This window comes from Theobroma cacao, chromosome 7, assembly GCF_000208745.1.
Source record: "Theobroma cacao cultivar B97-61/B2 chromosome 7, Criollo_cocoa_genome_V2, whole genome shotgun sequence".
Lineage (NCBI taxonomy): Eukaryota > Viridiplantae > Streptophyta > Magnoliopsida > Malvales > Malvaceae > Theobroma > Theobroma cacao.
Window position 1 is genome coordinate 1332978 of NC_030856.1, and position 27181 is coordinate 1360158.

General features: G+C 35.3%; 5 protein-coding genes across 5 annotated transcripts; 2 read left to right on the plus strand and 3 right to left on the minus strand.

Moving 5' to 3' along the window:
- On the minus strand, positions 457-2580 carry LOC18593389 (exopolygalacturonase). Its single transcript, XM_007020589.2, has 4 exons — positions 2170-2580; positions 1520-1828; positions 906-1421; positions 457-815 (listed from the first exon to the last, which is right to left on the minus strand). The coding sequence occupies exons 1-4, from the start codon at positions 2320-2322 to the stop codon at positions 543-545; spliced, it is 1251 nt and encodes a 416-aa protein (XP_007020651.2). The 5' UTR covers positions 2323-2580; the 3' UTR covers positions 457-542.
- LOC18593390 (glycerophosphodiester phosphodiesterase GDPDL3) lies at positions 3362-10130 on the minus strand. The gene is made up of 9 exons (XM_007020590.2): positions 9879-10130; positions 8254-8547; positions 7647-7762; positions 7005-7512; positions 6400-6438; positions 5982-6266; positions 5562-5704; positions 4183-4663; positions 3362-4036 (listed from the first exon to the last, which is right to left on the minus strand). The coding sequence occupies exons 1-9, from the start codon at positions 9994-9996 to the stop codon at positions 3738-3740; spliced, it is 2283 nt and encodes a 760-aa protein (XP_007020652.2). The 5' UTR covers positions 9997-10130; the 3' UTR covers positions 3362-3737.
- Positions 13623-17200, plus strand: LOC18593391 (sodium/hydrogen exchanger 4). The gene is made up of 14 exons (XM_018124080.1): positions 13623-13903; positions 14030-14148; positions 14243-14340; positions 14464-14523; positions 14625-14671; positions 14763-14957; positions 15080-15126; positions 15240-15306; positions 15429-15529; positions 15626-15727; positions 15880-16024; positions 16114-16176; positions 16296-16379; positions 16588-17200. Exons 1-14 carry the CDS (start codon positions 13748-13750, stop codon positions 16873-16875), a joined length of 1572 nt encoding a protein of 523 aa, XP_017979569.1. The 5' UTR covers positions 13623-13747; the 3' UTR covers positions 16876-17200.
- LOC18593392 (putative lipid-transfer protein DIR1) lies at positions 17333-18069 on the minus strand. The gene is made up of 2 exons (XM_007020595.2): positions 17578-18069; positions 17333-17486 (listed from the first exon to the last, which is right to left on the minus strand). Exons 1-2 carry the CDS (start codon positions 17885-17887, stop codon positions 17482-17484), a joined length of 315 nt encoding a protein of 104 aa, XP_007020657.2. The 5' UTR covers positions 17888-18069; the 3' UTR covers positions 17333-17481.
- On the plus strand, positions 20482-27059 carry LOC18593393 (fimbrin-1). The gene is made up of 15 exons (XM_007020596.2): positions 20482-20716; positions 21196-21479; positions 21619-21789; positions 22050-22288; positions 22393-22564; positions 22653-22691; positions 22845-22916; positions 23030-23146; positions 23301-23512; positions 24012-24167; positions 24539-24738; positions 25363-25520; positions 25606-25702; positions 25828-25919; positions 26292-27059. The coding sequence occupies exons 2-15, from the start codon at positions 21393-21395 to the stop codon at positions 26556-26558; spliced, it is 2079 nt and encodes a 692-aa protein (XP_007020658.2). The 5' UTR covers positions 20482-20716; positions 21196-21392; the 3' UTR covers positions 26559-27059.

Consider the following 27181-nt stretch of genomic DNA (forward strand, 5'->3'; position numbering starts at 1 on the left):
AAAGAGTAAATTCGAACGAAGAGTTGTTTCTGTTTTTTTATTATTTTCAACTTATATCAAATTATCAATAAAAATGATCTATTTTAAAAAATAAATGACAGAAATGATACTAATTAAATTATTATTAAAAACTTATTTGTTACCAAATTACAAAAGCCTATTTATATATGTTAAAGGTTAAAGGTACATTTTAGTTGTAGCATGAAAAACATTTATTTAAATTAGGTAATCTTTTCAACCGCCCACTGTAAATTATAGGGAGGCATATCCAATGAACACTCAACTACTCATAACCATATAATGTCCAAGATTCAACAAACTAAAATTGACCAAAATTTATCATGTTGCTTGATGGTTTTAGGTGTGTATCTGAAGATTGGCGATGAGTTTGTTGGGAATGTTAATGAGTAATTTAGGGTTAGGGAAGGAAATGAATGAGGCAGAGAGGGGGGCAGATGAATGTAAGGTATTCAATACTTGATTGGAATTTCAAAGTTTTTCATTATGTAGTTTGGCCTGCAGATGAGAAAGAACAGTTGGAACTATTGGGCCGACATGGTGGAAAACGATTTCCACATGCAAGAGGGAGGGTGTTGTTGTCCATATGCAACACCATGAACATTAGAACATGAGGAGGCGGCTGCTGCTGCTGTTGCTCCTCCTCCACCTCCATTGTAATCTATGTTTATGTTCCTAAGCTCAATGTTCTCACATGGTGTGCTTCTGCTACACTGCAGATTGACAGCGATTCTCGAGCTTGAGCTGCCCCATATGTTTCTGAACCTAACACCCTGAATCTTCACCCTTGACTCCCACTGCAAACATGAGAAAAAATCACCCCAAAGTGGGTTAATTTTTCAATACTTGAATTTCATTGGCATGTACAAGCACAAAAAAGACAATACCTGTCGGCCACATTTGTGAGATGGGCAGTAGTTTTGATCAATGAAAATTGGGTTGTTAACATTTTCGACATTAACATGCTCAAATGTAACATCAGAACATCTGCTTGAATGAGACGGAGACCATGTTTTGATCCTCAAACCATTAAGAGTTCCTGTCAAGGTGCAGTTTCTCACAGTTACACCAGCAACATCTTTTTCATTGGGGGATTTCCCCAGGCTCCCAACGCTGAAACCATGGTCCGGACCACAATGAACATTCGTGATGTTGATGTTTTGGGATCCTGGCCCCATGGAAACACAATCGTCTCCAGTGGCTATCTCCGAATCCGAAATATGGATCCCAGTGGAGTCTCCTATGTGGATTCCATCTGTGTTGGGACTGTCACCAGGTGCTGATATGTTGACTTGGTGGATTCTAATGTTTGTGGAAGCGAAAATGTTGAAGTGAAAGTTCTTGCGGTTGATTGATGTTATGTGATTGATCCATGAATTGGTCACGAAATCAAATCTCAGTGTCTGATACACAATCCAAAAATAAACGAGAAAATGATCATTAGATCTTTTTATTGTTAATGCATATATCCTTCTAGGTGGATGTTTCTTGAAGAACTTACAACAGGGAAAGGAGGGCAATTAGGATCTGTAAGGCAAGTGTTGTAAGGCCAAGCTGAGGCACCTTGGCCATCGAGTGAGCCACCACCGGTGATTGTCAATCTGTCAATGTACCGGAAGGAAATCCAATGGTCAAGGTGAAGTGAGGCTGCGTCGGTGGGAGCCCTCAGCACCCCCTTGACCTGAAACGCGATGGCACCCTTGCATGGACCCTGGAAAACAGTCGGAAGCACCAGGTATGTCCCTAATGGGATCAAAACCACACTGTTTCCTCCACTCTGGCAAGCTTGCTTCCATGCATTAGTAAAGGCCTAACAATGAAAAACATGAAATGGATTACATCATAATCTCCTTTTTTTTCCTTTTCTTTTCCCTTATGTTTTCAGCTTAACAAAAAGGCGACAGACACTCAAATATTTGATCCATAACAGGTATATGAAATGAAATTACGACAAACATCCGAATATTTGATTCAATGATAAATATGGGTATCTTTCTATTCAAAGAGCCAAATTCGAGGCAGAGCCTCACTTGAGAGGCCAAAATGGCAAAATCTTACTATTCAATCTTAGTTATACCAAGCCAATATAGACGAGTATAAGCTAATATCAAACTTGAAATCAAGAGTTTCCAATGGAAACTGACATTGTACCTTGGAGTTGTCTGTTTTTCCATCACCTGAGGCACCATATTGCAGCACATTAAACAGATTTGCGGCTGCTGCTTGGACCTGCTGGTTTCCATACAGGAACATGAACATCATGAAGAGGAAACATTGGAATACTGAATTGGAAGAAGAACCCATTTCTTCTTAATTTGATTCCTCTTCTTCCTTTAGACTTGCTTATAGCATTGTCTTCATGGATATAACTGGACAGACAATTAAACCATGTTGTCTTTGTCCCTTTAATTTTGGCTTTAATATGATTTTATTGCTTCTGCTTCTAGGAATTAACATTACCCCCCCTGATTCCTCAATGAAATCTGTTTCACTTAAATGCATAATCTTTTTCATTTATTAAGATAGAAAAATTAAAATAAGAGACCAAGTTATAATTATACAAGTTTAAATTACATTAAGATGATTCTAAAAATTAAAATTTTAGACTCTCGTTTTTAACATCGGAAAATAAATTTTTAAGCTGTGTGATTAAATATTATACATTCACTTCTATAGAATCGATCTTCCATAATTTTATTTTAATTTCGATTTATCAAAAACTTTTCTTATGATGATAAGCTAAACCCATATTTTAAATTGTGAAGAGGGGTATGAGAAATGTTGCAGAATGCGTTACTAAAGAAGCATTGGGCAGAGATTGGTGACTCTTTTTACTGACAAAGTAATTAAACCAGTTAGATTCTCCATTAATTAAAGCAGAGATGCCCCCCAAATTCATATACTTTCAAAGGAAAAGTGAGGTTTTTCTCCCATAATCCCAATTCCCCAAACCACCAAAAGGGTCAAAACCTTTGTTCACTTTGTTAAGAGAGAAAAGAGCAATGGTTGGGCTGATTTTCATCCCTTGATTGGTATCATTACATGTTTAGATTCCCTGAATGAACAGAGAAATGGCAAAAATTTAACCTGAATAACATTAAATGCCGAAATTTAATGCCAGTTCTAAAGACGGAATCTCAGTAGATCATGACAGTAAGGCGACTCTGCCACTTACAATACCTTAGGAATGATAAAGAACTGAATCTATATAAGATCTTGGCAGCAATGACAACTTTTCTTTAAGAAAGAAGAACATGACAACTTTTCCACTGGGTTTTTATGCATGATTCTACAGAAAAATCGGATGAAACTAAAGCTAGGTAAGCGACGGGAGAGAGAGACGAGTGTTGAATAGCACTACTCGTGTTTTCATGCTTTTTTTTGACTATTCGATCCATAAATAATAGTTTTCACACGAAAAAGAATGATCACAAGATATCTTACACCAATCAAATAGAGGGAATGGATTCATCAAGACATGTACCTCTCGAGAATTTGTGCTTTTTTCCAAAATACAAGTGAGAAGAATGAACATACCTACAAAAAGAAAAGAGGTAAGATAATTTAACTGCTGTTTGGAGGGGAAGAGAACCAAAAGGAGTGGTATTTGCCGCAAGCACTCCTGCAGCACAAGCTTCAAGCTACTTGATATCCGAGCAATGACACAGAAAAACAAAGGGGGCAAAATGGTTTAAGTGCAGGCTGACTCTTCTACTGCTTCAAAACAGTAAACAAAAGGCGAGAAGCACAGCCATAGGCGGCACGATAACAGAAGCAGCAACTTTAGGCTGTCCATTTGGTGATGTTGGGGATGGTGCAGCACCAGATGGACTGGAGGTTGGTGTTTTTGCTGCAACAGGAGGCAAAGGGGACTCAGCAATGTCTGCCTCAGTCAGGTAGGGGCTCGGAGCTTCAGCTGGTGGCAAGTACTCAGCTGTGACTAGTTGGAGAAGGCTACCAGGCTGGACAGGGCTCATGTAACCAGGTGTGTTATCGCCTTTGTTCAAGCATCGGTTCCCTACAACAGATTATCACATCAACATCAGTCTGTAAGACATTCATATTCCAATTAATATAAAAGCAAAAAGCTGGTAGTCCAATGCCATGAAAATTTTTTAGTTTACACATATAGAAAGTGTGAAAATTTGACCAGCAAGCACTTACTCCGGTATCTATCAGAAGTCTCTGGGAAGTCTGTAATGACACCATTAATACGGCCTCCTACATGGAACGAATTGACCTCAACAGTTGCATCAGAGAAGAAGTCCCATGCTTGAGATGTGAACTCATTACTGAATGTGTGAACATATACAGAGAGATTAGCTGCTTGTAGTCTTGGTACAACATCTGTAACACCAGTGAGAAATGCATTATTTTCAGGGAAGACAGAGTCCTTGCTAATGACCACAGCGCTAGCAAAGCTCTTAATGTCATCAATTGATGCCTGCTGAGCACCACCAATATCTTCATCAACCTTGTAGACGAGCTTATAGTTGCTTTTACCCTTGAACTTCATTAGAACAGAGCTATTACTGGACTGGATCATAACCTTCTGAGCGGTCTGTTTATCATAGCCAGCTTCACTCAAGGCATCAAACACTGCATCAGTTACACCAAATCCCTGCTCTGCAAGGTAAGCAGCATTCTGAAAGGAACATACAATTCAAAAATGTCAAAAATCTTCACCAAATTGTTTGTGTTATGTTATCTAAGAAAGAAAAACCATTTGAAATACAAATATACAGCATTTACAGCCAGCTCGAAATCAACATTAATGAAGATTATAAGCAGATAAGGAGTTTCAAGAGATGGCAGATTTTCGATTACCAAAAAAAACAAAGGAAAGGGGATTGGAGATTTTGCTACAGAGTCTCAAGAAAATATATGAACAACAAGAATATTTTGCTGCCCAAATAGGGGAAATAATCATGAAGATTACTCTGTTTAGTATCAGTTAAGTTAGAAGAGAGCTTTCCTGTCTCTATTAACATTATTTTGCAAGTAAGTTCAAACAAAATATGGTAGCTTACATATAAGGGAAGACATCTTACAAGACGGGTGTACTTTATTTCAACACTTGGAAAACAAAGGGAATGGTCTTCCAATCTCGATGACATTCAATTATGATGACTATTAAAAGTTTTGAACACCCTAGAAGTTAGGGGATTTTGAGTGATATAGGCTCTTTAGAGGGATTCAATGAATCCACATATGTCGAGTTGCCAATGGTGGCAGCTTCTTATTACACTACATTTCTATGTTTCTTTGACCATTCAGCTCAATATATTTTCACATGGCATAAATCAAAACTACCAGTTAGGATTATGACTCAATCTGATATGTTCCTGAGACAAAATTAGATACCATGCTAACATTATCCCTTGGCACGGCAGACAACCTTAGCCACCATGCACAGTGCCTAACCTAGAAGAAACCATCATTCCATTCAATAATGTTAGTAGAGAATGAAAATAATGGCGGTAAACTCTACTGCAAGAAACTTTGAACTTGAAAAGGAAAAATATAGGATGACAAGAACTGACCTCAATGGCGATTAAGACACCTTGAAGAGAGCTAGCGCTCTTTGCCATGGCCAAAAACTCAGATAATGTCAAGAACTTCCCAACATTTTTGAATTTTGGATTTCGAAACAATTTGTACTCTGACTGTGGGCTAGATATTGCAGCTGCAGTTAAGTAATGATAGATTAATAGAGGGATGTTGACAAAAAGTTGAGGCCAATTATATCTATTTAATAAACAATAGACTAAGCCAGCTAAATCTCAGCAACAAAGACACATATTTAGAAGATAGGGCAAAGTAAATAAATCTGAGAAAAGTACTGTATGCAAGGAAATATTGATCTCCCAAAGCAGAGTTTTATTCAAAAAGAAAAAAAGGAAAAAGAAAAGAACACAAAAGTTCAATACAATAAAGAACAAGCAAATGAGAACTAAACTTACTTGTCAAGCTTAGAATATCTCTCCATGACATGTCAAAGGTAAATATTCCACTGCCTTGCATAATCTCTGGAATTGTTTTCGAAAGATTGCTAAAGCTTGACTGAGCAACATCTGTGCTATCTATCAGATTTATAGAGCCCAAGCAAATAGGTGTCCCATCCTTTGTCATTTGAACAGGACAGTCAATAACATCTACACCATCTTGAATTGCTTTTGTATATGCCTGGTCAGTACAACCAGGATAGTCTCCACTTGCTCCATTTTTTGAGATGACCAACAGATCCACTGTAGCATGGCAACAAAAGAAAACCAGGTTATAATGAACCATAAAACATATAATCTGGTGACCATTATCACCAACTCTCATCAAGAAAAAACAAAATCTTTTGATCAGAAGGATTTTTCTATAATGGCATACCTTGTTTTGAAGCATTTCTGCCTAGGTGAGCAAAGCAATCTGCAATGTGAAACAAAAGTTTGGCATCTCAAGTGAAATGGTTCTTATCGAATAGGGATAAAAGATAATGGTATCTAGTAAAAGTAAGACAACCTTTCTTTCAATAATCAGACGAAGCAATTCTGTTGGGCATATCGGCCAAGACAGTAAAAAGAGACAGGAAAAGCAGACACGGTTTCACTTCACCCTCTTATTCATATGATACAACCATAGTATGAGGCAAACATAGAGAGAGAAAAAAACCAACAAAGTGCAAGACTCTTAGGTGCATCTGTTTTCCAACAAAGTCCTAAAGCAGGCATCTGTTTTCCAACAAAGTCCTAAAGCAGGCATCTGTTTTCCAACAAAGTCCTAAAGCAGGATATGCTCCCTAATTTGTGAAAGCTACAAAAATAGGAAAGACATTTGCAAGATGGCAGCGCAAGTCACTCAGACAAAGATAAGAATAATTTAAATTTTAGCATACTTGAAGTTGAAAAACAAACATCTGTGGATCAGGTGCAAAAACAAATTTGAAGAAATCTTCAAGCATTCACATTGCTTATACAAGCAGTTATATGACTTACTTATAGCTGCTGATGGAGTTATTGGGAAGTCAGATATCACACCATCAACAGAGAATTTGCCATTGTCAACAAACTGAAGATACTCAGCCACAGGATCATAGGAGTAATTGAAGCTAAATGGAACATCATTTGTAAAGTCTGATGCAAAAACTTCAAGCCCTTCTTTGTGAGCATCCAAGACAACAGAGGTAGAAGGTTGCAAGTAAAGATTTGAATCGACAGGCCATACATAAGACTTGGGAACAATGATTCCAGAGGCAAATGTCTTGACAAATGTGAGATTTTTTAAGAGAGATCCATAAGTCAGGTTGGTTGAAGGCTCCACCGTGTCTAATTCTAGAAACCGGAAGACAAGTTTTGTTGTGCTTCTTTGGAAACGTGCTGCAATACTTCGCAAGAAAGCCACCTCCGGTGATGAGATATAATCAACGGTTACAGTCACATTTCTAGTTAAAGATATTACAAAGTTTCTCATGCTCAAATTGTGTTGTGCATAGAATGCATTATGCTGCAAAAACAGAAAGACAGTCAATTAAATCTAAGAACAGGAAGATGAAGTTATACTAATTTAACAAGGGGATAAGAAGAAAGAAGAGAGGAGAGGGTAAAAAAAAGCATTATTAAGCATTGATCAATTTTTACCTGAATATTCAACCAAAAACCAGGTGGTTTCAATAGCGTATATGTGTCCGCAACAGTCATAATTGGGTAATTATTACCGTCAAACTTATTACTTCGAGAAAAGACACCTTGATTTACTGTCCAGATAACAAATATCAAATTAGAATGTCACTTATCAAACAAATAGCAGAAGGCAGAGAAGCAGCTTAACCAGAAATTACTACTAGTACATTTTTTTCATAGTTTCAACACTTTAGAGCTCGTCAAGCCAAACAAACTTATCAAACCAACATGCTGAACCTCAATAAAGAATAATGTTGTCATGAAAGCTAGCATAAGCATATCAAAATCAGAATAAATTACCTGATTGCTGGTAAAAAGTGCTTGAACTGAGTTCTTAGTGGTCAGGACAAAGTTAGTGTTTGATGTTACAAAACTAAAAACTTAGTTTGACACCATTAAAATAAACTTTGTAATCACAAGTTCATTAATTATCCGTCAAGCAAAGTTTGTGAAGATAACAAATAATGATGAGAATGGCAACAAGCACATCACTAATGATGATAGTGAGAACATTGATGAAGACAGGAAAAAGAGACAAAGAGGAAAAATTGTGAGCTGAACTTACAGATGACATTTCCGATGTCCTTGAGGGTGTAATCAACAGAAAACCATCCCTTGGTAGCGACCCCATTAACAAGGTAAGTCTTCTGCTTATTCGGGAAAACAGTTGTAATGTCAGAATTATTATCTAGCTTAAGATCAGGAAAGCAAATCCCAGCAGCATCTTTTGTTAATTGCACATCACACCACAAGATCACATTGGTTGGACCAGTTAATAACGCCAAACGATAAGCTGCAGGACTAGAGTCTGAAAACATTCCTGAAAATCCACCACGTGCTATGACAAAGGGTACATCACCTGCGTATCAAATCAAACCATTTAAGCTTATTGAATAACAGAAATTGAAAAAGCATGTCTATTTCTCATAATGTTAAATGTCGTAACGCATGTTATTTGCTTCCCGTCAATGTTCTTCATAACCAAACAAGAATTAGCACTTTTTTTTTGTTATCCTATTCATCGGAGGAAGAAGCACCATAATAATTTTTTTTATAGAAACAAAAAGGGCTTTTTCGGATTTTTGTATCGGTTCTTCCTATAAGAAACAAAAGAGAATTTATTGAATCTCATATTTGTATATAGAAAGAGGTAGTAGAGGGAGGAGGAGAAAGGTCTTTGGTATAAAAAAAATGCCCAACGTTTTATGATACATACATACATACATACATGTATATATAACAGTGCAAGACTTGAAGCTGTATTTTCCATCAATTTGTTCCACTTTCCCATCAACAAAAGTCCAAAATTTCTACTAGTGTATAATTCAAATCAATAGAGGACTCAAAGCTAGCTTACATATTAACCAAACATAGAAAGCAGAAATGTTAAAAAGAAGATTATAAATTGCGGTTGACTATGAACAAGAAGAAAAATTGCATTTCTTTTTAGAAAAAAAGAAAAAAAACTAAATTTCAAATAAGAGGAACATAAATTTATGAAGAGAAAGTGAAAATTTTTTTAAAAAGGAAACGGAAAAGATTTCAACTTCAAGAAGCTTGGGAATTATTTAAAAACTTTAAACATGCATTTTTCTCATCGTTTCTTCCATTTTGTAAGTAGCCAAAGAGAAATTAGACAAATTTTTCGGAAAAAAAAAAGAAAAAAAACCTGAATTTTTTTTTTCTGAAGGATCTTGAACTTTTCTCTTTATGATTCCTCCGCTTTCTTTGCAAACAAACAGAAAATATTTAAAGAAAAAAAAATAAAAGTCAAGCTCAGACTAGCATAGTTGGAGCAATTGTTTCACCATTTTCCTTTCTTGGAAACCAAACAGAAACTAACTAAAAATCATACATAACTCAAGAAAAATCAACATTTAACAAATCCAGCGAAAAGCTCAAGCAGCTCACAAGCAAGCTTAGCTTGAGCAAAATTTTCTCATCATTTCCTCCACTTTCCAGTAAACCAAACGAAAACTAGCTAACAATTAAGCCAAAACACAGGAAAATTTGAAAATGCTCCCAGCTTAACAAGCTATTTTCTCAACATTTCCTCCCCTTTCTCATCAACCAAACAGAAACCACCTCAAAAAAAATCAAACAACAAGCTCGAACAAACACAAAAAAAAAAACTTTTTTCCCGTCATTTCATTAATTGAGTAAAAATAAATAAAGAAAGAATCTACACACCGTTTAATGTCTGCCAACGAGAACGATTACTAGATCCCTGAGCAGACACCAAAGCTACTGAAGCTAACAGAGCTTGAACTACCAAAACGGCAACCGTAATGCCGCGCAAGCTTCCCATTGCCGGAACTATCTCCTCCGCTGACAACCTCAGCTCACCTCCGCCACTGATCTCCGCCGCCGGTTTCTTCCTCACTTCGTAAACCGGTACAAGTTTAGAGAGAGAGAAAGACTGCAACTTTTAGGCTGGCCTTTGTTGTTGGCTTCCTTATTTATCTTCTTCAATTTTAATTAATTAAATTATTTAATTATTATTTATAGACTTTATTTTTATTTAATTAAAATAAATTAAAATTAGTTTTTTTCCAACTGAATTACGCGTTGTCCTAAGCTCGGCTAGAGCCCGCTAAGGAAGCTTCTCGGCTGGTCGGAGGTTTTGTCCTAAGCTGTGGGATAATGATTGAGTGTGATCGCTCCCACATGATCACCATGAGCTTCTCTTTTCTCTTCTTTTTCTTTTGTTTTTTTTACTTTATTTAGATATTTAAAGTTGAATTCGAATTTAGGGAAAAATTACAAGGATTAATTCCAAGTTTCATGTGATTTTCATTTTGGTCCTCGTAGTTTTCCTAAGTAGTTGCATGTAATTATAAAAGTAGTTGGAAGATCTCATTAAAGTAAAAATTAATTGCAATATGTACCCTACATATTTATAATGAAAAGTTAACGTCAAAAAAAATTGTAAATCAGAATTTTATATAAAATTATTTTGTTTATAAATGTAATGATTATAACATATTAATTATTTTAAATTTAATAAAATAAAAAAATTAAATTTAAAAATACATAATTTATCATTAATCCGGATCAAGACAACATGATACGTTTTTTTGAAAGAGATAATTTATCCGTACAAGTTACTTCAATTAATAAAGAGAGAAATATATTTTTTATTTATTTATCAAAGTTCAGTTGTTAAAAAAATAATTTAAAAATAAAATTTTGAATAAATCAAAATTTGTATAAAAATTTATTAAAAGATAATTATATAAAATCTTAAATCAGATCAATAATTATATTTAAAGTAAAAATTAATTATTTTTTAAAATAAAATAAAATTACAACATAAAATTTAAGGGTTGACAGTCACCTTTGATCTAATCCTGTGTGAATTCGAGATCTCTCGATTTTATAAAAGTGAAAACAATGGAATTATACCTAGCAATTATGACATCAGGATAGATCAGACTCTTTTCTATGGTCAAGATTTTTCATGATGATCATGAGGGTTTGGAAATTTTGATGCAATCAAAACCAATAATTAACTGCAGAATGTCCTGGCCTGCAGCAATAATAGGGCCCAGCCCGTCACTTGCCACAGAATGACTAAGACTTGAACAGGTCAAACAAAAAGGGCACCCATGGCTCGAGCCAGCAACCCAAGCCAGCAACAGAGTTTCTGATTGGAGGACAGCTAGATGGGGTCCACAACATGGGTATCGCCAGCCCGGCAAGTTCCCACGTGGGATGAACCCATTGGTCCCAGCCCACCACCGTGAGGTCACCGAAACGCGCAAAATGGTCACGTTCTAGGTGGGATCCCACCACTACAAGGGAAGGAAAAATTGGGGCAGCAATTATAAACAATTTTTTATGGTGAAATTGAAACATTTGGCAAATTGGGTGTAGACTTTGGGAATTTTTTTTAGGGTTTGAGTCAATGCATATACAACAAAATGACGCTCGATATATTTATATGTCTAGATATTTGTAACAAATAAGGACGACAAACCTATTATGAAGATAACATATGTGTGATTTTACTTTTATTATTTTTATTTTTTTTATGTATAAAGATGATAGATTTATTATAATATCTGATATATTTTACAACGGACAATTAACGTGAAACCGATTGATAATAAGTGAAAGGTTCTTATTATCTTTACATATATTCTCGATTTAACAGATGTGAGATATATTATTATTAAAAAAATAAAAAAAAATTAAAAATTAGATTAATAGAGGGAAGGGGTTTCTGTTTTATTCTAATGCAAAATCAAAATTGTCTGCTTGGTTTATTAGTTGGATATAATTAGGAGCAAAGAAAGGAAGTCAAAGATAATGATATTAAGGGTAATTTAAACACCATTTGCACTATTTTATCTGCTTAATTTGGAAATATAAAAAATTAATCAAGATGATGTCGACTAATTCAATTTAAGACATTCAATGATGTTTTGAAGATATATAAATCTTACTTTTTTTTTTTAATAAGATCGAGACAGCATTAGCTCGAAATTAGTTGATATTTTGAAGATAAATTTCACAATATAAATTTTACAAATAATCAAGCCACATGAACAAAGTGGCATTCCCCCAAAAGAGAAAAAGAAAAATAAAAGCTAAGATATGTTTTCTTCTGACATTGGCAAAATCAAGTGTTGTGGTTAAATAATTCGAGAGTTTATTTAGTATTTTTTTTTTAGTACGGGTGCAAACAAGTCCATAAACACATAATCAATCAACTAACAAACAAACGAAGAAATTAATCGGATATCAAAGTTATGAGAAAAACGTAAAAATTAACACCAATTCATATGCGAGACTTGAGTTTAAAACGTTGTGTTCTGATTTTTTTTTAAATCACTTTTGGAAAGTATTTTTGTATACGATAGGGGGCATGTTGAATACTTAGGGTTAGGGTTAGGGTTACTAATTTTAGAGCAATGATAGATTAAGGCTAGCTGCCCACTGCCCTGGCATAAACTTTGGGAAAAATTAGCATTAATGTTAGCATCATAGTCTTACAATTTAGGGAAAACTATAGTCTTTAAAATGTTGCAGAAACAAGTCAATAACACATGGTAGGGCATGTGGTTGTTTTCTCTATATATAGGTACATATGCTGCCAGGTCTTGGCACATGCAATGACATAATTTATTCTCTCTCTCTCTCTCTTTGTACCCCCAAGACAATAATAATCCAAATAATTCCATCGGATAAATTTTCAAAAATTTTGTATTGATTTCAAGGTTCGACAAAAGCTATATCCAAAGAACTTTATAGATTTCTGACGAAATTTTTTGATACATTTAATATTTAAATTTTTTAACGAAAATTTCATCGAAAATGAGTTTTTTCACCAGTGAGTCTTTGTGTGAAAATGACATATGCATGCCAGCCAATAGGAGCTCTAAAAGGTAATGTGATGGAGATGTGAGAATAGTGTTGATGATCAAGTATCTGACATGGGGCACTATAACAAGAGTGGTTATTTGCTTTTTTCCGTCTTAAGAAAGCAAAAGCAAGCTATACCCTTTTTTATGGTTTGCATTGAAACAAGGAATCTAGATTAAAAGAGCTCCAGCTTGCCTTGGTTGGGATTTGAATCCTAGCTCCCAGAATGGAAAACATTTATTACCAGGAACAAGAAATTGATGAGGTTACCAAAGGAGTGGGAGATCAGAGGTTGAGAATGTGATGGATATCTTAGAGAAGGGCCCAAGGAGGAATCCTCAAACTGGGCCAAACCCTGTGCATTCCACAAGCAAAGCTTGATCCATTTCTGAAGTTTCAGGACCTGCTGTCAAGCAAGAGGTTTAACCCATGGTTTGTGTTGGCACCTGGCAAACAGCCATGCAAGTGAAACCCCACGTGTTATTGCCACCTGCCAACACTCATATTTCCTGGCAAAACTCATCACTCTTGTTTTGTTTCCCATGTTCTACATCTCATGTCCCAAGTTGTTCTTGTCGCAGAATCACAAGGCATCAGCATAAGAAAGAAAGGAAGACCAAGATTTTGATTAGTTGATCTGATCGATATTTAATGATAAAGAATGCAGAATTAAGTAAAAGGAAGGAACAAGAATGGAGATGTTTGAGTTTATAAGAAATGTAGTTCAGCAGCATGAAAAGGTGGTGCCTATTTCATTGTTTGTGGCAATTCTCTGCCTGTGTTTAGTCATAGGTCACTTGCTTGAAGAGAATCGTTGGGTCAATGAATCCATCACTGCCATCTTCATTGTAACTTCTTTCTTTCTCTCATTTCTTTGTTCTTTTTCTTTTTTTACTTTATTTCTGTTAGTATTCTTGTTTTCTTACTCAATTTGAATATTGCGTTAAAGTCTAAATGCCCATCTTCTTGGTCAGGGATTTATAGCTGGAACAGTGATCTTGTTCTTGAGCAAAGGAAAAAGCTCTCACATCCTAAGATTCAGTGAAGAACTGTTCTTCATGTATCTCCTTCCGCCTATCATATTCAATGCAGGGTAAGGTCAGTTTTCATATGTCATGCAAATTCTTGACTGAACATGGCTTTTGAAAACTCACTAACTTCATTATCTGTTGCTACTTCATTTGCAGATTTCAGATGAAGAAGAAACAGTTCTTTCAAAACTTTATAACCATCATGCTGTTTGGAGTAATTGGGGTTTTCATCTCAGCCTCAATTGTTACAGATGGTAATTTTGATTCCATATAAGCTTTGGGTTCTTTTCCTTTTTCCTGTTAGTTTGTCAGGTGTAGTTTATTGCAACAACTTGCATCAAGTATTTATACGTTCATGAATGGTACTCTTGTCCTAGGCAGTTGGTGGCTGTTTCCCAAGCTAGGATTTGTTGGTTTGACTGCACGAGACTATCTCGGTTAGATCCTTATTTATGTTATGTATATGCAGAATTGAATTTCTTATGCATTGATAGCTTATAATAGAGTTGCCTGTGAATTTCATTCTGTTCTGTTTCAGCTGTAGGGACTATATTCTCAGCAACAGATACCGTGTGTACATTGCAGGTTGATCAATTTTGCAATTTTTCGCTTATGAGCAGCTCATAGCATTGTTTCATAGAGAGATAATTTCAAGACTTCATTGGTTTCCTTGTAGGTTCTTCATCAAGATGAAACTCCCTTATTACACAGCCTAGTATTTGGAGAAGGAGTAGTGAATGATGCAACATCAATTGTTCTCTTCAATGCAATTCAAAAAATCGACATTGCAAGAATTAACAGCCGGTCGTCTCTCCAGTTGATTGGAGATTTCTTTTACCTGTTCTCAATGAGTACCGGTCTCGGAATTACTGTGAGTTACTGCTCTTGTAGAGCATTCTCCGACAGTACATGCCAAATATTAATATGTCATATTAGGCTTTGCTGGTCTCATAGTTCTAAATCTTGGCATGTCTATTTCTTGTTCACTTGCAGTTTGGACTTGTAACAGCATATTTGCTTAAAACCTTCTACTTTGGAAGGTTAGTAACTTTTTTTAAATTAAAAAACATTGGAAAATGCCACAATGCTCATTGTTTTGCGTTCATTATAGTGGAGACATCCTAGTAAAACCTGTATTCCTATCCGTTTGCAGACATTCAACTGTTCGTGAACTTGCTATTATGGTTTTAATGGCTTATCTGTCTTACACGTTAGCTGAGGTAATCCCTGGTAAAAGGTTGAAATTTAATGTTTTATAGCATTAAAGCAAAACTATTATCAAAGAAAATAGAGTTTCCGCAATTTCCTGTTCTTTATCTCAACAACAATTTTGTCGGTGCAGCTGTTAGCCCTTAGTGGAATTCTCACTGTTTTCTTCTGTGGAATTCTGATGTCACACTATGCATGGCATAATGTGACTGAAAGTTCAAGAATCACAACCAGGCATGTATTTTGATATTAGTGACTAATGTTTCTTGGATGATTGAGCTCAGCAAGGCTTCACATCTCACCGATTTCTTCTAGTTATCTCCTTTGCAGGCATATATTTGCAATGATGTCATTTGTTGCAGAAACCTTCATTTTTCTCTATGTAGGAATGGATGCTTTTGACATGGAGAAGTGGAAGATCACTAGACTGAGGTGTTTACTTATGCTTACCTTTTCTTGTTAACTCTGGTTACTCATCAAAGACAGAAGTGAACTGATGATGAATCGGTGAAAAAAATTACTCATAGCTTGCTAAAGTTGTTTATTTCTCTAGAAAAGCTGTAGCCCTGACTTGTTGGTTTCAGTTTTGGGACTTTAATGGCCAGCTTTGGCACCATAGTTTTTCTAATTTTGCTCGGGCGTGCTGCATTTATATTCCCTCTCTCTGCATTCTCCAATTATATGAACAGGTGTCCTGAGAGACCACTGCCATTAACTTTTAAACACCAGGTCACTATTTCACATTTTGCCATGCTAACCTTCTCATAAGAAATTTATTATGTGATGTTTTGAAATTTATGAACATTGTACTTATCCAGGTAATTATCTGGTGGGCTGGGCTGATGAGAGGGGCAGTATCTATTGCTTTGGCTTTTAAACAGGTGTTTTTTCTTCTCGATTTTGCTAGATGTTCGATGTGGTTAGAGTAATGTTCGAATTGCATGTATAACTAAACTTTGCTCATTGGGATTCCATCAATTTTCTTGCTTCACTGTTGTAGTTCACCTACTCTGGTGTTACATGGGATCCAATTGGCGCTGCAATGCTAACCAACACCATAATCGTTGTCTTGTTCACTACGCTGGTATGTAACTTAATTTTACTGAAAATTTTTGTTTTAAAGATTTGGAATCCAAGAAGGAATTGTTATAGTGCCATATGGCTGTATATTCGGAAGTAATGTTTTCTTGATTTCTGTTGTCTTAATGCAAACTACTGTTAATCAGCAGTCCATGCCTTGTCTTATATAAATGAAATTGTAGTTGACATTCTAGGAAATCATTTTGTTTCAGGTCTTTGGCTTCCTAACAAAGCCCCTTATATACTACCTGCTTCCTCCCCGTGCAATTGACAAGACCGACAGCAGCTTAGGATCAAAATCGCCAAAGGAGGACACGATCCTCCCTTTGCTCTCCTTCGAAGCATCTGCGTCAACCAATATCCTTCGTGCAAAGGATAGTTTGACAATGTTAATCGAAAGGCCTGTGTACACCGTGCATTCCTACTGGAGAAAGTTTGATGACACCTACATGAGGCCTATATTTGGTGGCCCTCTTAGCAGCGGTCCACCGGCATGTTAGATAGCCGACATCATGCTAATTTCATGAAATTGTTAGTGCCAGTGGTAAGTCCAGTCTGAAAAATTGGCAAGGCCTCACTTGATGACAGTAAGTTTGCTCGTTTCCTAAACCCTCTATTGGGATTTTAATGTCCATAGAGCGCGTATTTAGCTCTGCAGCATGATTGCTTTGCAGCGTGAGATAGCAGAATGCTAGAGGGGTCGGATGAGTCTGGTTTAGACTTTGTAGACTACCATTTGTGTACATGACATTGCTGATAAGCTGTCTTGTATGATTCACATACTTATATGATTTAGTTTCATATATTTCAGCTTTTTTCTCTTCTTGCTGGTGCTTCTAGGTGATGAAACCATCTATGCTTAATGGTCGACTGCCTTAAAAAGGAGTCGACTCTATCTGTGGAGTATTTATCACTCTCTAAAGTCAAAAGCAAGGGAGAAATGTGAAGAAATTGAAGTGATTGCAACAAAGAAGAAAAATAGTACAAATTACATAAACTTCCAATACAAATTATATCTCAACATGATTTGAATCGAAATCTTCAGCATGTGGTGAAAAGAAAATTGCCCCAAGGAAACATTGAAGTGGATGTGAGCTTGTAGTTCTTCAGACTGCGAGCAACAACAAAATACATCAGTTATAATTTAGAAAGCAACTTAGCATCACTTCATCATTAAGAGAACTGCTCTGTCAAGAACTTACCCTTGCATTGTGGTGGTGTGCGAAGATTACACTTCTTAGGCAATGCAAATGCGCGGGCAGGGTCAATCTCGAAGGCAGGGAGAGCCTCCTTGAACTTGCAGAGACAAGTCAAGTTGGCCTGTTTCATCAAACCACAGCATTCCTTGGTTGGTGGTGGAGGGTATTGCCCGGTGACCGCCGGCCGGCACAAGTTCAGCTTGGTCAGGGCAATGTTACATACGGTTGGCTCGTTGGTGGTTCCTTCCACCAATGCAATGAGCAACATCACTGCCAGGCAATGCACCAGAAGTCTCTCACCTGCCATGGCCATTTCTCCTGCCTCAAGAACTATCCCTGAATCCAATGCCAAGTTAACAGCCCTTGCTCTAGAATCAATTACTTATAGGAATCTCCTGAAGCATATGGTTCTATAAATGTCATGTGAATCCAGTCTGTAGGAGAGTCACGAGAGGGCTGTTGCTCGGTAACCAACAAAGTTCCATGAAGAATATTTTCCATGGATTCTGAATTAAAAAAAGAAGAATGTCGGTTTGATCTTTCTTTGTTAAGATTGAGAAAATCTGGGCTTGTTCTTTTCCTGGTCATGTATTTCATGGGAATCTTTTCACATGGAATTTCAATGCTCATCCATGCCAAAGGGTCAGTATTCATTGAATTAACTGAATTATCAATAATAATAAAAAAAAAGTCCAAACGGATTTCAGACGGAATCTATATCTAAATTAATCGAATTCAATCAATTTTAAATAAATTCAAGTTTAGTTAGTTTGATAAATTTTATATATCTAAAATCGATGAAAATTATTGAAATTAATAAAATTAAATTAATCGAATTCATTCAATTTTATTCACTTGAAGGAGTTTTGAGTAAGAACTCTTCTATAGTATTAAGCTTAGGTCCAAACAATTAAAATGTAATTAGATTTCAATGGGCTGTCAAAAGACATAGAGCTATCCGCCATTCTTTTAAGCTTTAATTAGAATTAACATCTAAATCGATTGAGCTCACCATAAAATCAAATAAAAAAAAATTTATTTTTCATGCAAAAATGATAATAAATATTTACGAATATCTGATTCGATTATATAAAATTCAAATATCTTATATTAGAGTTTAAACTGAATTCGAAATTCGATGTATCACCCCTTGAATGCTCGTATATATGCCCACAGGGTAGCAAATCAATGCACCTTATCCCTTAAAAGAATGGCAGTATCTTCTTGTCCCTTTCCAAACAAAATAGGATGTCGTGCGAGGCACATGGATAAGATTTGGAATTAAGTATATATGAATGAAGGTCGGTTTGGTCGGTAGCTGGTTGTTAAAAAGGAGATAATAATGTGTATCAACATTGAAGAATTTATTAGATTGAATGCTTCATTCATCCAATGACTCTTCTTTAAAAAAAAATTTACAAACAAATAGATTATTATCGAGATTAAAACATAGATTATAACTAAATACGCAGATAAAGATAGTAATCTTAATAAATTGTTATCAAAATTAAGACGTAAATTATAATCAAATACGTAAACAGATATAATGATCTTAACAAATTATTATTAAGATTAAGACGTAAATTATAACCAAATACGCAGACAGGGATAATAAGTTTACTAATCTACCTATAACGTATTACTTTATTTACGAAACACGTGAAATCTAAAAACGTGTCAACGGACAAACTGTGCACGTAAAATTATTTTGGGTTTACATGATTTTTTTTTGTTTTTTTATATAAATATGTGGAGAGCATATGGGTTGTGGGGGACAAAGGGACCACTAGTTGGATCCAATTTATTTCCCATCATGGGGTTAAGATGGGGACAATCTTCACTCATTTGGCAATCAAAATCCTAGATTTGGGCAGCTTTATTTTTTACCTAATAAACTATACCATATAGTTGAATTATTTAATCAAAAAATTATCTAATTTGTATATTACTTTTTGACCATACCAATGTAATCACAATAAAGTATTTGGCCCCAAATTCTTTGGTCCACACCCTATTCTATCTAATTGAAAATTAACAAAACCAAAAAAGTCATATTTATTTTATATAATATAAAACTTATTCATTAATATTTTTATTCCAAATTATTATTTTATATATCAATTAAAAATTTTAAATTTCATTATTCAATTTTTATATTAATTTATTATTTTTTAATATAACACGTTTTTCGCATACAATACTTTAAAAATTTCAACAACAATGTATAAGATATATTTTTTTTTCTTAAGAATTATTAAGATTTACACTTTGGGTTTTATTTCTTTTATTTTTGAAATGTTTAAAAATGATTTTTTTTCATTTCGAGACATTGAATACTCTTTTTTTCATATTAAAATGTATTAAATGTTTTACATATATCAAATTTTAATATAAAATATAATAAAATTAAAGATTCTTTTATTTTAATTTTTGTGAAAATTAAAAAAATTTAATGACAAAGAAAATAGAGCTGTAATTAATTTAATACAAGAATTAATCATAATTAATTATAGTAATTATTGTCTTTCATCATCACAAACTATTTTTGCTCATTGAATTTTTGACAACTCTTTAAGTTGAAGTATATACAATATTGTACTATATTATATTAAATAAGTAGTGAAATTACAATAAAGTTCTCCACCAAAAAATAAAAAAGTACAAAAATTGTAGCCAAAAGGTCGTTGCACAAGATCCCAAACTCCACCTCCAGGCCCCATGTGGACACGTGTCCTGTCAGATTGCTGATCTGTCAAACAATCAAAGCGAGTTCGTTTTCTTTGCAATACTCTCAGAAACACCCAAATCTTAAAGAAAGAAGAGAATCAAATCTGTTTCAAAGTCAGTCCTGTTCTCTTCTGTCTTCGAGGTAAAAACTAAAAACGGTTTTTTTTTTGTTTTTTATTTTTTTTTATTTTCCTCCTTTTCACTTTGCTCTTCTTAGAAGAAAAATTGATCCTTTCTCTCTCTACAGCCCCATTCCTCTCTCTCTCTCTCTATATATAAATATAAGTATACATTTGTTTAATTCTTTAAATGGTTATTGGTTGTGTAAATTTTGATGTGGTGTAAAGTCAAAAACTTTGAGAGAGGAACTGAATTTGTTTATTGAAACAACAGGAAGAATCCTTTTTTTTAACAGGTAAGTATTTCTGGGTTTGCTTTGTTTTAATGTTTTCTTTATTGGGTTTTCATTTTTTTTAGGGGAGTTTTCTTTGTGTTTCATAATTGGTTTTTCCTGTTGAATTATCTTTGTTTTGCATTTTGGTCAAATGAGGTTTTAAAGTTTGGCCAGTTTTCAATTTTGGAACAAAATTAGTTATCTTGGTGGCGGTTTCTTGGATTTCCAATTTTTTTGTGATGCTCTTGGTGATTGGTATAACTTAAAAGCAATCTATGGCGATGGCTTTATGATGGGTTCTTGTTAGTACTAATGTTTATGGGATCTAAAGTCGAGTTCTGGATTTGGATTTTTGATTTTTAGACTATTCTTTTTGATTAGTTTGTATGTGTGAGGGACAAAGGAATTGGATTTTCATGATTGATATAAGTTTAAAGCAATCTATGTGGATAGTTTCATGATCTAAAGCTGAGTCATTGATTTGGTTTTTGGATTTTTAGATTCTGGGCTTGAGGAATCTTGTTGGAAGGTTTAGCTACTCGGGTGTTGTTTTGAAGAGGAAATTCAGGAGTGTAATTTGAATCCTGCTTTGGTCAGGAGTGTAATCTGAGTCCTGCATTGGATTCTGGGTTCAGTTGTAATTTCGAGAAGAAATTTTGGTAGAATTTGCTTTTCTTTGCTTGGCTAATCTGTAGATATGTCTAGTTTTGTTGGTGTTCTTGTCTCTGATCAATGGCTTCAAAGCCAATTCACACAAGTTGAGCTTCGCAGCCTTAAATCCAAGGTAGGCATACTTTGCTCCCTCCTCATCTGCTTATTGCTTCAACTATTGTATTATTATTCAATTTTATTGTTACTTTTTGTGAATGTAATTTGATTGAATTTTAACTGTCTTTTCTTTTTTTTATTTTTATGATTTCTAGTTTGTTTCAGTAAAGAACCAAAATGGTAAAGTCACAGTTGGGGATTTGCCGTCCTTGATGGTAAAATTGAAGGCTTTTAGTACCATGTTGACTGAGGATGAGATTAGGCAGATATTGGATGAATCCTATAGTGACATGAGCAATGAAATTGATTTTGAAACGTTCCTCAGGGTGAGTCATGTATATATATATATATATATATATATATATATCTGCTAATGCATGCTCTCAGTTGTATTCTTTTTCACTGCAATTAACAGCGTGATATTGTAACATATGGAAAAAAGGAATCATTTGCTTCAGTCAAACTTATATGGCAGTTTACATTCTGTTAAGTTGCATACAAGTGGGAATTATAAACTTTAACTCTGGCCAATACTGGAATCCATTGAAGGGAGCTAACATTTTGATTGGTTGCATGGAATGAGCAGGTGTATTTAAATTTGCAAGGTCAAGCTACAGGAAAATTGGGTGGTCCAAAAAATTCATCATCCTTCCTAAAGGCCTCCACAACCACTCTTCTTCACACAATCAGTGAATCAGAAAAAGCCTCTTATGTTACACACATAAACATTTATCTTGGGGATGACCCATTTTTAAAGCAGTTTCTTCCCCTGGATCCAACTACGAATGACCTTTTCAATCTTGCAAAAGATGGAGTACTTTTATGGTATTTTTATGGGGTGTCCTCCATTATGCATTTGCTTTTTTTTTTTTGTTTCAATCTGGTACAGAGTGGTGGCACTGATTCTGTTCTGTCTTGTATTTTTGCAGTAAGCTTATCAATGTTGCTGTGCCTGGAACAATAGATGAACGAGCGATCAACACAAAAAGGGTACTTAACCCATGGGAGAGGAATGAGAACCATACCCTTTGTCTCAACTCTGCAAAGGCTATTGGCTGCACAGTGGTAAACATTGGCACACAGGACTTGGTTGAAGGAAGGGTTAGTACAGCAAAACAGTTACCTATGTGAGTTAGGATGAAATATTCTGATAATATGATGGTTTTCATCTTGATTATTTTTATTGCAGCCTCATCTCTTACTTGGGTTGATCTCTCAAATTATAAAGGTGGGCATCTAAATTTCATCTCTATTGTTTATGTGCGATTACTTGTATTGGCTTTAAACTGTCTTGATAGACTGAGAAAACTAGGATGGTAACTTAAGACAAATTGTTATTAGGTACTCTTTTTCTCATCCTTACTATCTGTGGCCACTGCAGATCCAACTGTTAGCAGATCTCAACCTTAAGAAGACACCTCAGCTTGTGGAATTGGTGGAGGATAGCAATTCAGTAATACATCTGTTTATCATGTGATTGATCTTTAGCTAAGAATAAATACTTGAAATAAACATGTTTTAAACAAATGGATTGATATTTTCCCTTTGAATTTTTGTAACTTGCAGGATGTTGAGGAACTTATGGGGTTAGCTCCTGAGAAGGTTCTACTAAAATGGATGAATTTCCATTTAAATAAAGCAGGCTATGAGAAAACTGTTACAAATTTTTCCTCAGATGTGAAGGTATTTGACTACATTAATATTACATTTAGTGCAAGGGTATGATAAACTGATACAGTGGATTGAGGTGGATGCTTATACATCAATTAGATGCTTTGCTCTATTTTACTTGCATTGATAATTTGATATGTTTTTACTTATTTTCTCATACTTGCAGGATGCAAAAGCCTATGCTTACCTGCTTAATGTTCTGGCACCAGAGCACTGCAATCCATTGACCCTTGATACTAAGGATGCTGCCGAAAGGGCTAAACTAGTACTTGACCATGCAGAGAGAATGGGCTGCAAACGATATTTGAGCCCAAAAGACATTGTTGAGGGCTCACCAAACTTGAATCTTGCATTTGTGGCTCAAATCTTTCATCAAAGGTGAGAAACCACAAACCTTTTAGGAGTTTTCTTTTTTTTTTTAATCTTTTCAGTTAGTAGTATTTCTCATAGAAGACTGTTTTCTGATCAAATCTGGAGCTCACTCCACTCTAAGAGGTTATAGGAGTAGGCTGTGATCTTGTTCCTTACAAAATTGTTAATATAAAATTAATAGGAGTCAAGATGCGTGGATTTTTCTCATGTACTATAGGTCATGAATGGCTTTTTGGTAACGTCTTGCATGTTACTAGTGGTTCTCTGCCATCCATAGTTTTTTGCTAGAACAGATTGGGAGAAGGTCTATGATTTGATATTAAAACAGTTTGGCTGTGGTATATTCCCAATGGTTTGCTTACGATGGTTTTCCTGTGTCTTCAATCCTTTTATCATGTCGGTGCTTTAGGTTGTTTACTGACTTTGTAACATTAAGTCTGCTTTTTGCTCTTTACATGCTGTCTAGTTCTATAATTGAGAAAGAAAAACATGTGTGCTTTCGCAGGAATGGCCTGAGTACAGATAGCAAAAAGATTTCTTTTGCAGAAAGGATGACTGATGATGTGCAAATTTCCAGAGAAGAGAGATGTTTTCGACTATGGATCAACAGTCTTGGAATTGAGAGTTATGTTAATAATGTCTTTGAGGATGTCAGAACTGGGTAAGTGTTCCTCTTCGTTGATGTAGTTAAAATGATCGATTTTCATGCATTATCCCTATTGTAGATTTGCTGCAAACATTACAAAGAAGGTTTAGGTTTTGAAATCCTTCTGAGAAAGTTGAAACCATGAAAGCATCAGGTTTATTGCTTGTCCTTTCTCTTAGGGCGAGGTTATGTGCGCATTTTTAATGTACAAGAGGGCATACATGTATTTTTTTCATTGCCAAGCTGATGGCACTTTTTGCATATGTTTCAACACTTTCAACTTAAGTTTGTTTCCGTCATATTAATTTATGATGATCTTTGAAGGGAGGTAGCTTTGTAATTCCAATATCAGAAATTTCGAAGTTAAAAGCTTGATTTTGATGCAGATGGATACTTTTGGAGGTGCTCGATAAGGTTTCTCCTGGATCAGTCAACTGGAAGCATGCAACAAAACCTCCAATTAAGTTTCCATTTAGAAAAGTAGAGAACTGCAACCAAGTGGTAAAGATTGGGAAGCACTTGAAATTTTCCGTTGTGAATGTTGGTGGAAATGATATAGTGCAAGGAAATAAAAAACTCATAGTTGGTAATCTCCTCTGGCTTGTTTTCCTTGCATTCATATGATTTCCTTCACAGCTTGGCATGTTTTGCCTCCATTACAACCTTCAACCTTGTTTTACACTCATATGTATATTTTAATAGAAAGAATCTATATCAGGTGTAAATTGACTACATCTACCTGTATGCAAATGATCACAAGTTGCTTTTCATCTTTTGGTGTATCTTGCTTTCTGTTTATAATTTGATTTAGCTGTTGTTTTAATTGGAAATTAATCCGTAAAGTGAGGGAAAAGCAAGCAGTTTGAAAATTTTAACTCTTTGCATGTTTTCAGGTTATACTAATGGATTCCCCTTCCCCACTTTCCCCCTTTAGTAAGAGAACTTCAGGGGTATACTTCTTGGTCCTGAATATCCTGTCATAATATATTTGAGCTTTCTTCATTCTGTACTTAGCTTTCGTGTAAAGTTGGTGGTTACTTGCGACATGTTGTCAGGAATTACTTGCACTATATTTTTTTATTTATTCTTCGTTAAATGCTTGGCTAAATATATATAACCTTTTGTTGTTTGATATTGGCAAAGATTTTCAGTTTAAAGTTGAATGTTGGATGGTTGTGCAAATGCTCAAAATGGTTTACATGTGTTACAGCATTCCTATGGCAATTGATGAGGTTTAATATGCTTCAACTTCTGAAGAGTTTGAGATCCCGCTCCCGAGGAAAGGAGATAACTGATGCTGATATCATAAATTGGGCAAACAGGAAAGTCAGAAGTACAGGAAGAACTACTCAAATTGAAAGCTTCAAGGTTTTACAATGATTGGCATTTTTCTTTGGTAGTAACGATCATACTTAAGAGTTGAGAATGATTTATACATTATTTTAAATTGCAGGATAAGAGCCTTTCCAATGGACTGTTTTTCCTTGAGCTTCTAAGTGCCGTGGAGCCAAGAGTGGTGAACTGGAACCTTGTGACTAAGGGTGAAAGTGGTATGATATCTTGCTAACTGGAATCATTTATACTTAGAAAGGAGCGAATGAGTTCTCTTGCTTCGTCTGAGAAATGCCAAGATTTAGCTGAACTTTAACACTTCTTGTCCCTGTTGGAATTATAGATGAGGAGAAGAGGTTGAATGCAACATATATCATAAGCGTGGCTCGAAAGATTGGGTGCTCCATTTTCTTGTTGCCTGAGGACATCATGGAGGTATGGGTGCAACTGTGCTAGGTCATTTACTTCTTCATTGCATTGTCAGATTGATGCATTAGTCTCAGCAACTTTGTCAAGCTATTAAGTAATGAGAACATAAATAATTGAATTGCATGAATTTTTGTTTCTCTTAGAGCTACTACTTGTAGCATTCAAAGAGAGAACTAAAATGAGGAAAATAGAATTAGCACAATTCCATAGGCATGAAAGCCACAATGTGAATCTCGAATTCACATCTCTACAACGAATAGGAATTAGGAAATGGATTAGATCCCTACTCCTCTAATCAGTTTTAGATATTGCAAGCTTTTCCTGAGTAAATTGACTATGTAGAGTTCAGAAATGAATGCTCTTCTTTTGGTATGGCAGGTAAACCAGAAAATGATCCTCACTCTAACAGCCAGCATAATGTACTGGTGCCTTCAACATGCAGCGGAAGAGGGTGAGACAATTCTCTCCCCTGCTAATGGCAACGGTAGTATCAATACGCTAGATGCATCTCCAGCACCATCTGTTAGTGGTGAAGACGAAAGCTCCTCGCTGTGTGGTGAGATCTCAAGCTTAACCATCGATGATGCTGCCTCAGACATTACAGTCTCATCTCAAGCCGAGAATGAAGATACTCCTGTTGAATAGTCAATATTGAATTGCAACTATTTACCTCCCATACATGATCAGGACAGACAGAAGGGATAAAGAGTGAATATGGTTGCAGGCAAGGTAGAGCTTATGCCCCCATTAAATGAAGAAAAAAGGCAGATGGCGCATCTACTCATCCACCAAGACCTGGAAAAGGATTGCTATACTTTCTTTCGTTCTTTTATTCTTTTTCATTGAAAAGATAGGGAGGAGGAAAATTCCTCCCTGAAACACAGTAAAATGAAAAAAAAAAAAAAGGGTTCTGAACCGGCTACGTTTTTTAAAAAGAAGAGATGCCGGCGGGGACATACTTTTTAGTCGTTTAGATAATATTCTTTGACATTAATAGCATAAATATCATAAATGGTATACTCTTACTTCTGAATACTGTTTATCAATTCAAAGATTGGGGCAAGTTTCTTCAAATTTACAACCATATTGGGTTATAAATTTGCAGCTTGGAAACAGGATTCCAGGGGAAAGACACCCCTTTTTCTTGGTGCTCTTAGCTCTATGGTTATGAAAGGAACATTCATGGAGGTTTTTCCAGGAAATGTTGATTCATGATTAAGGATAGTTGAGCTCAAAGTCCATCTATTCATAGAAAGTTTTTATGGGTG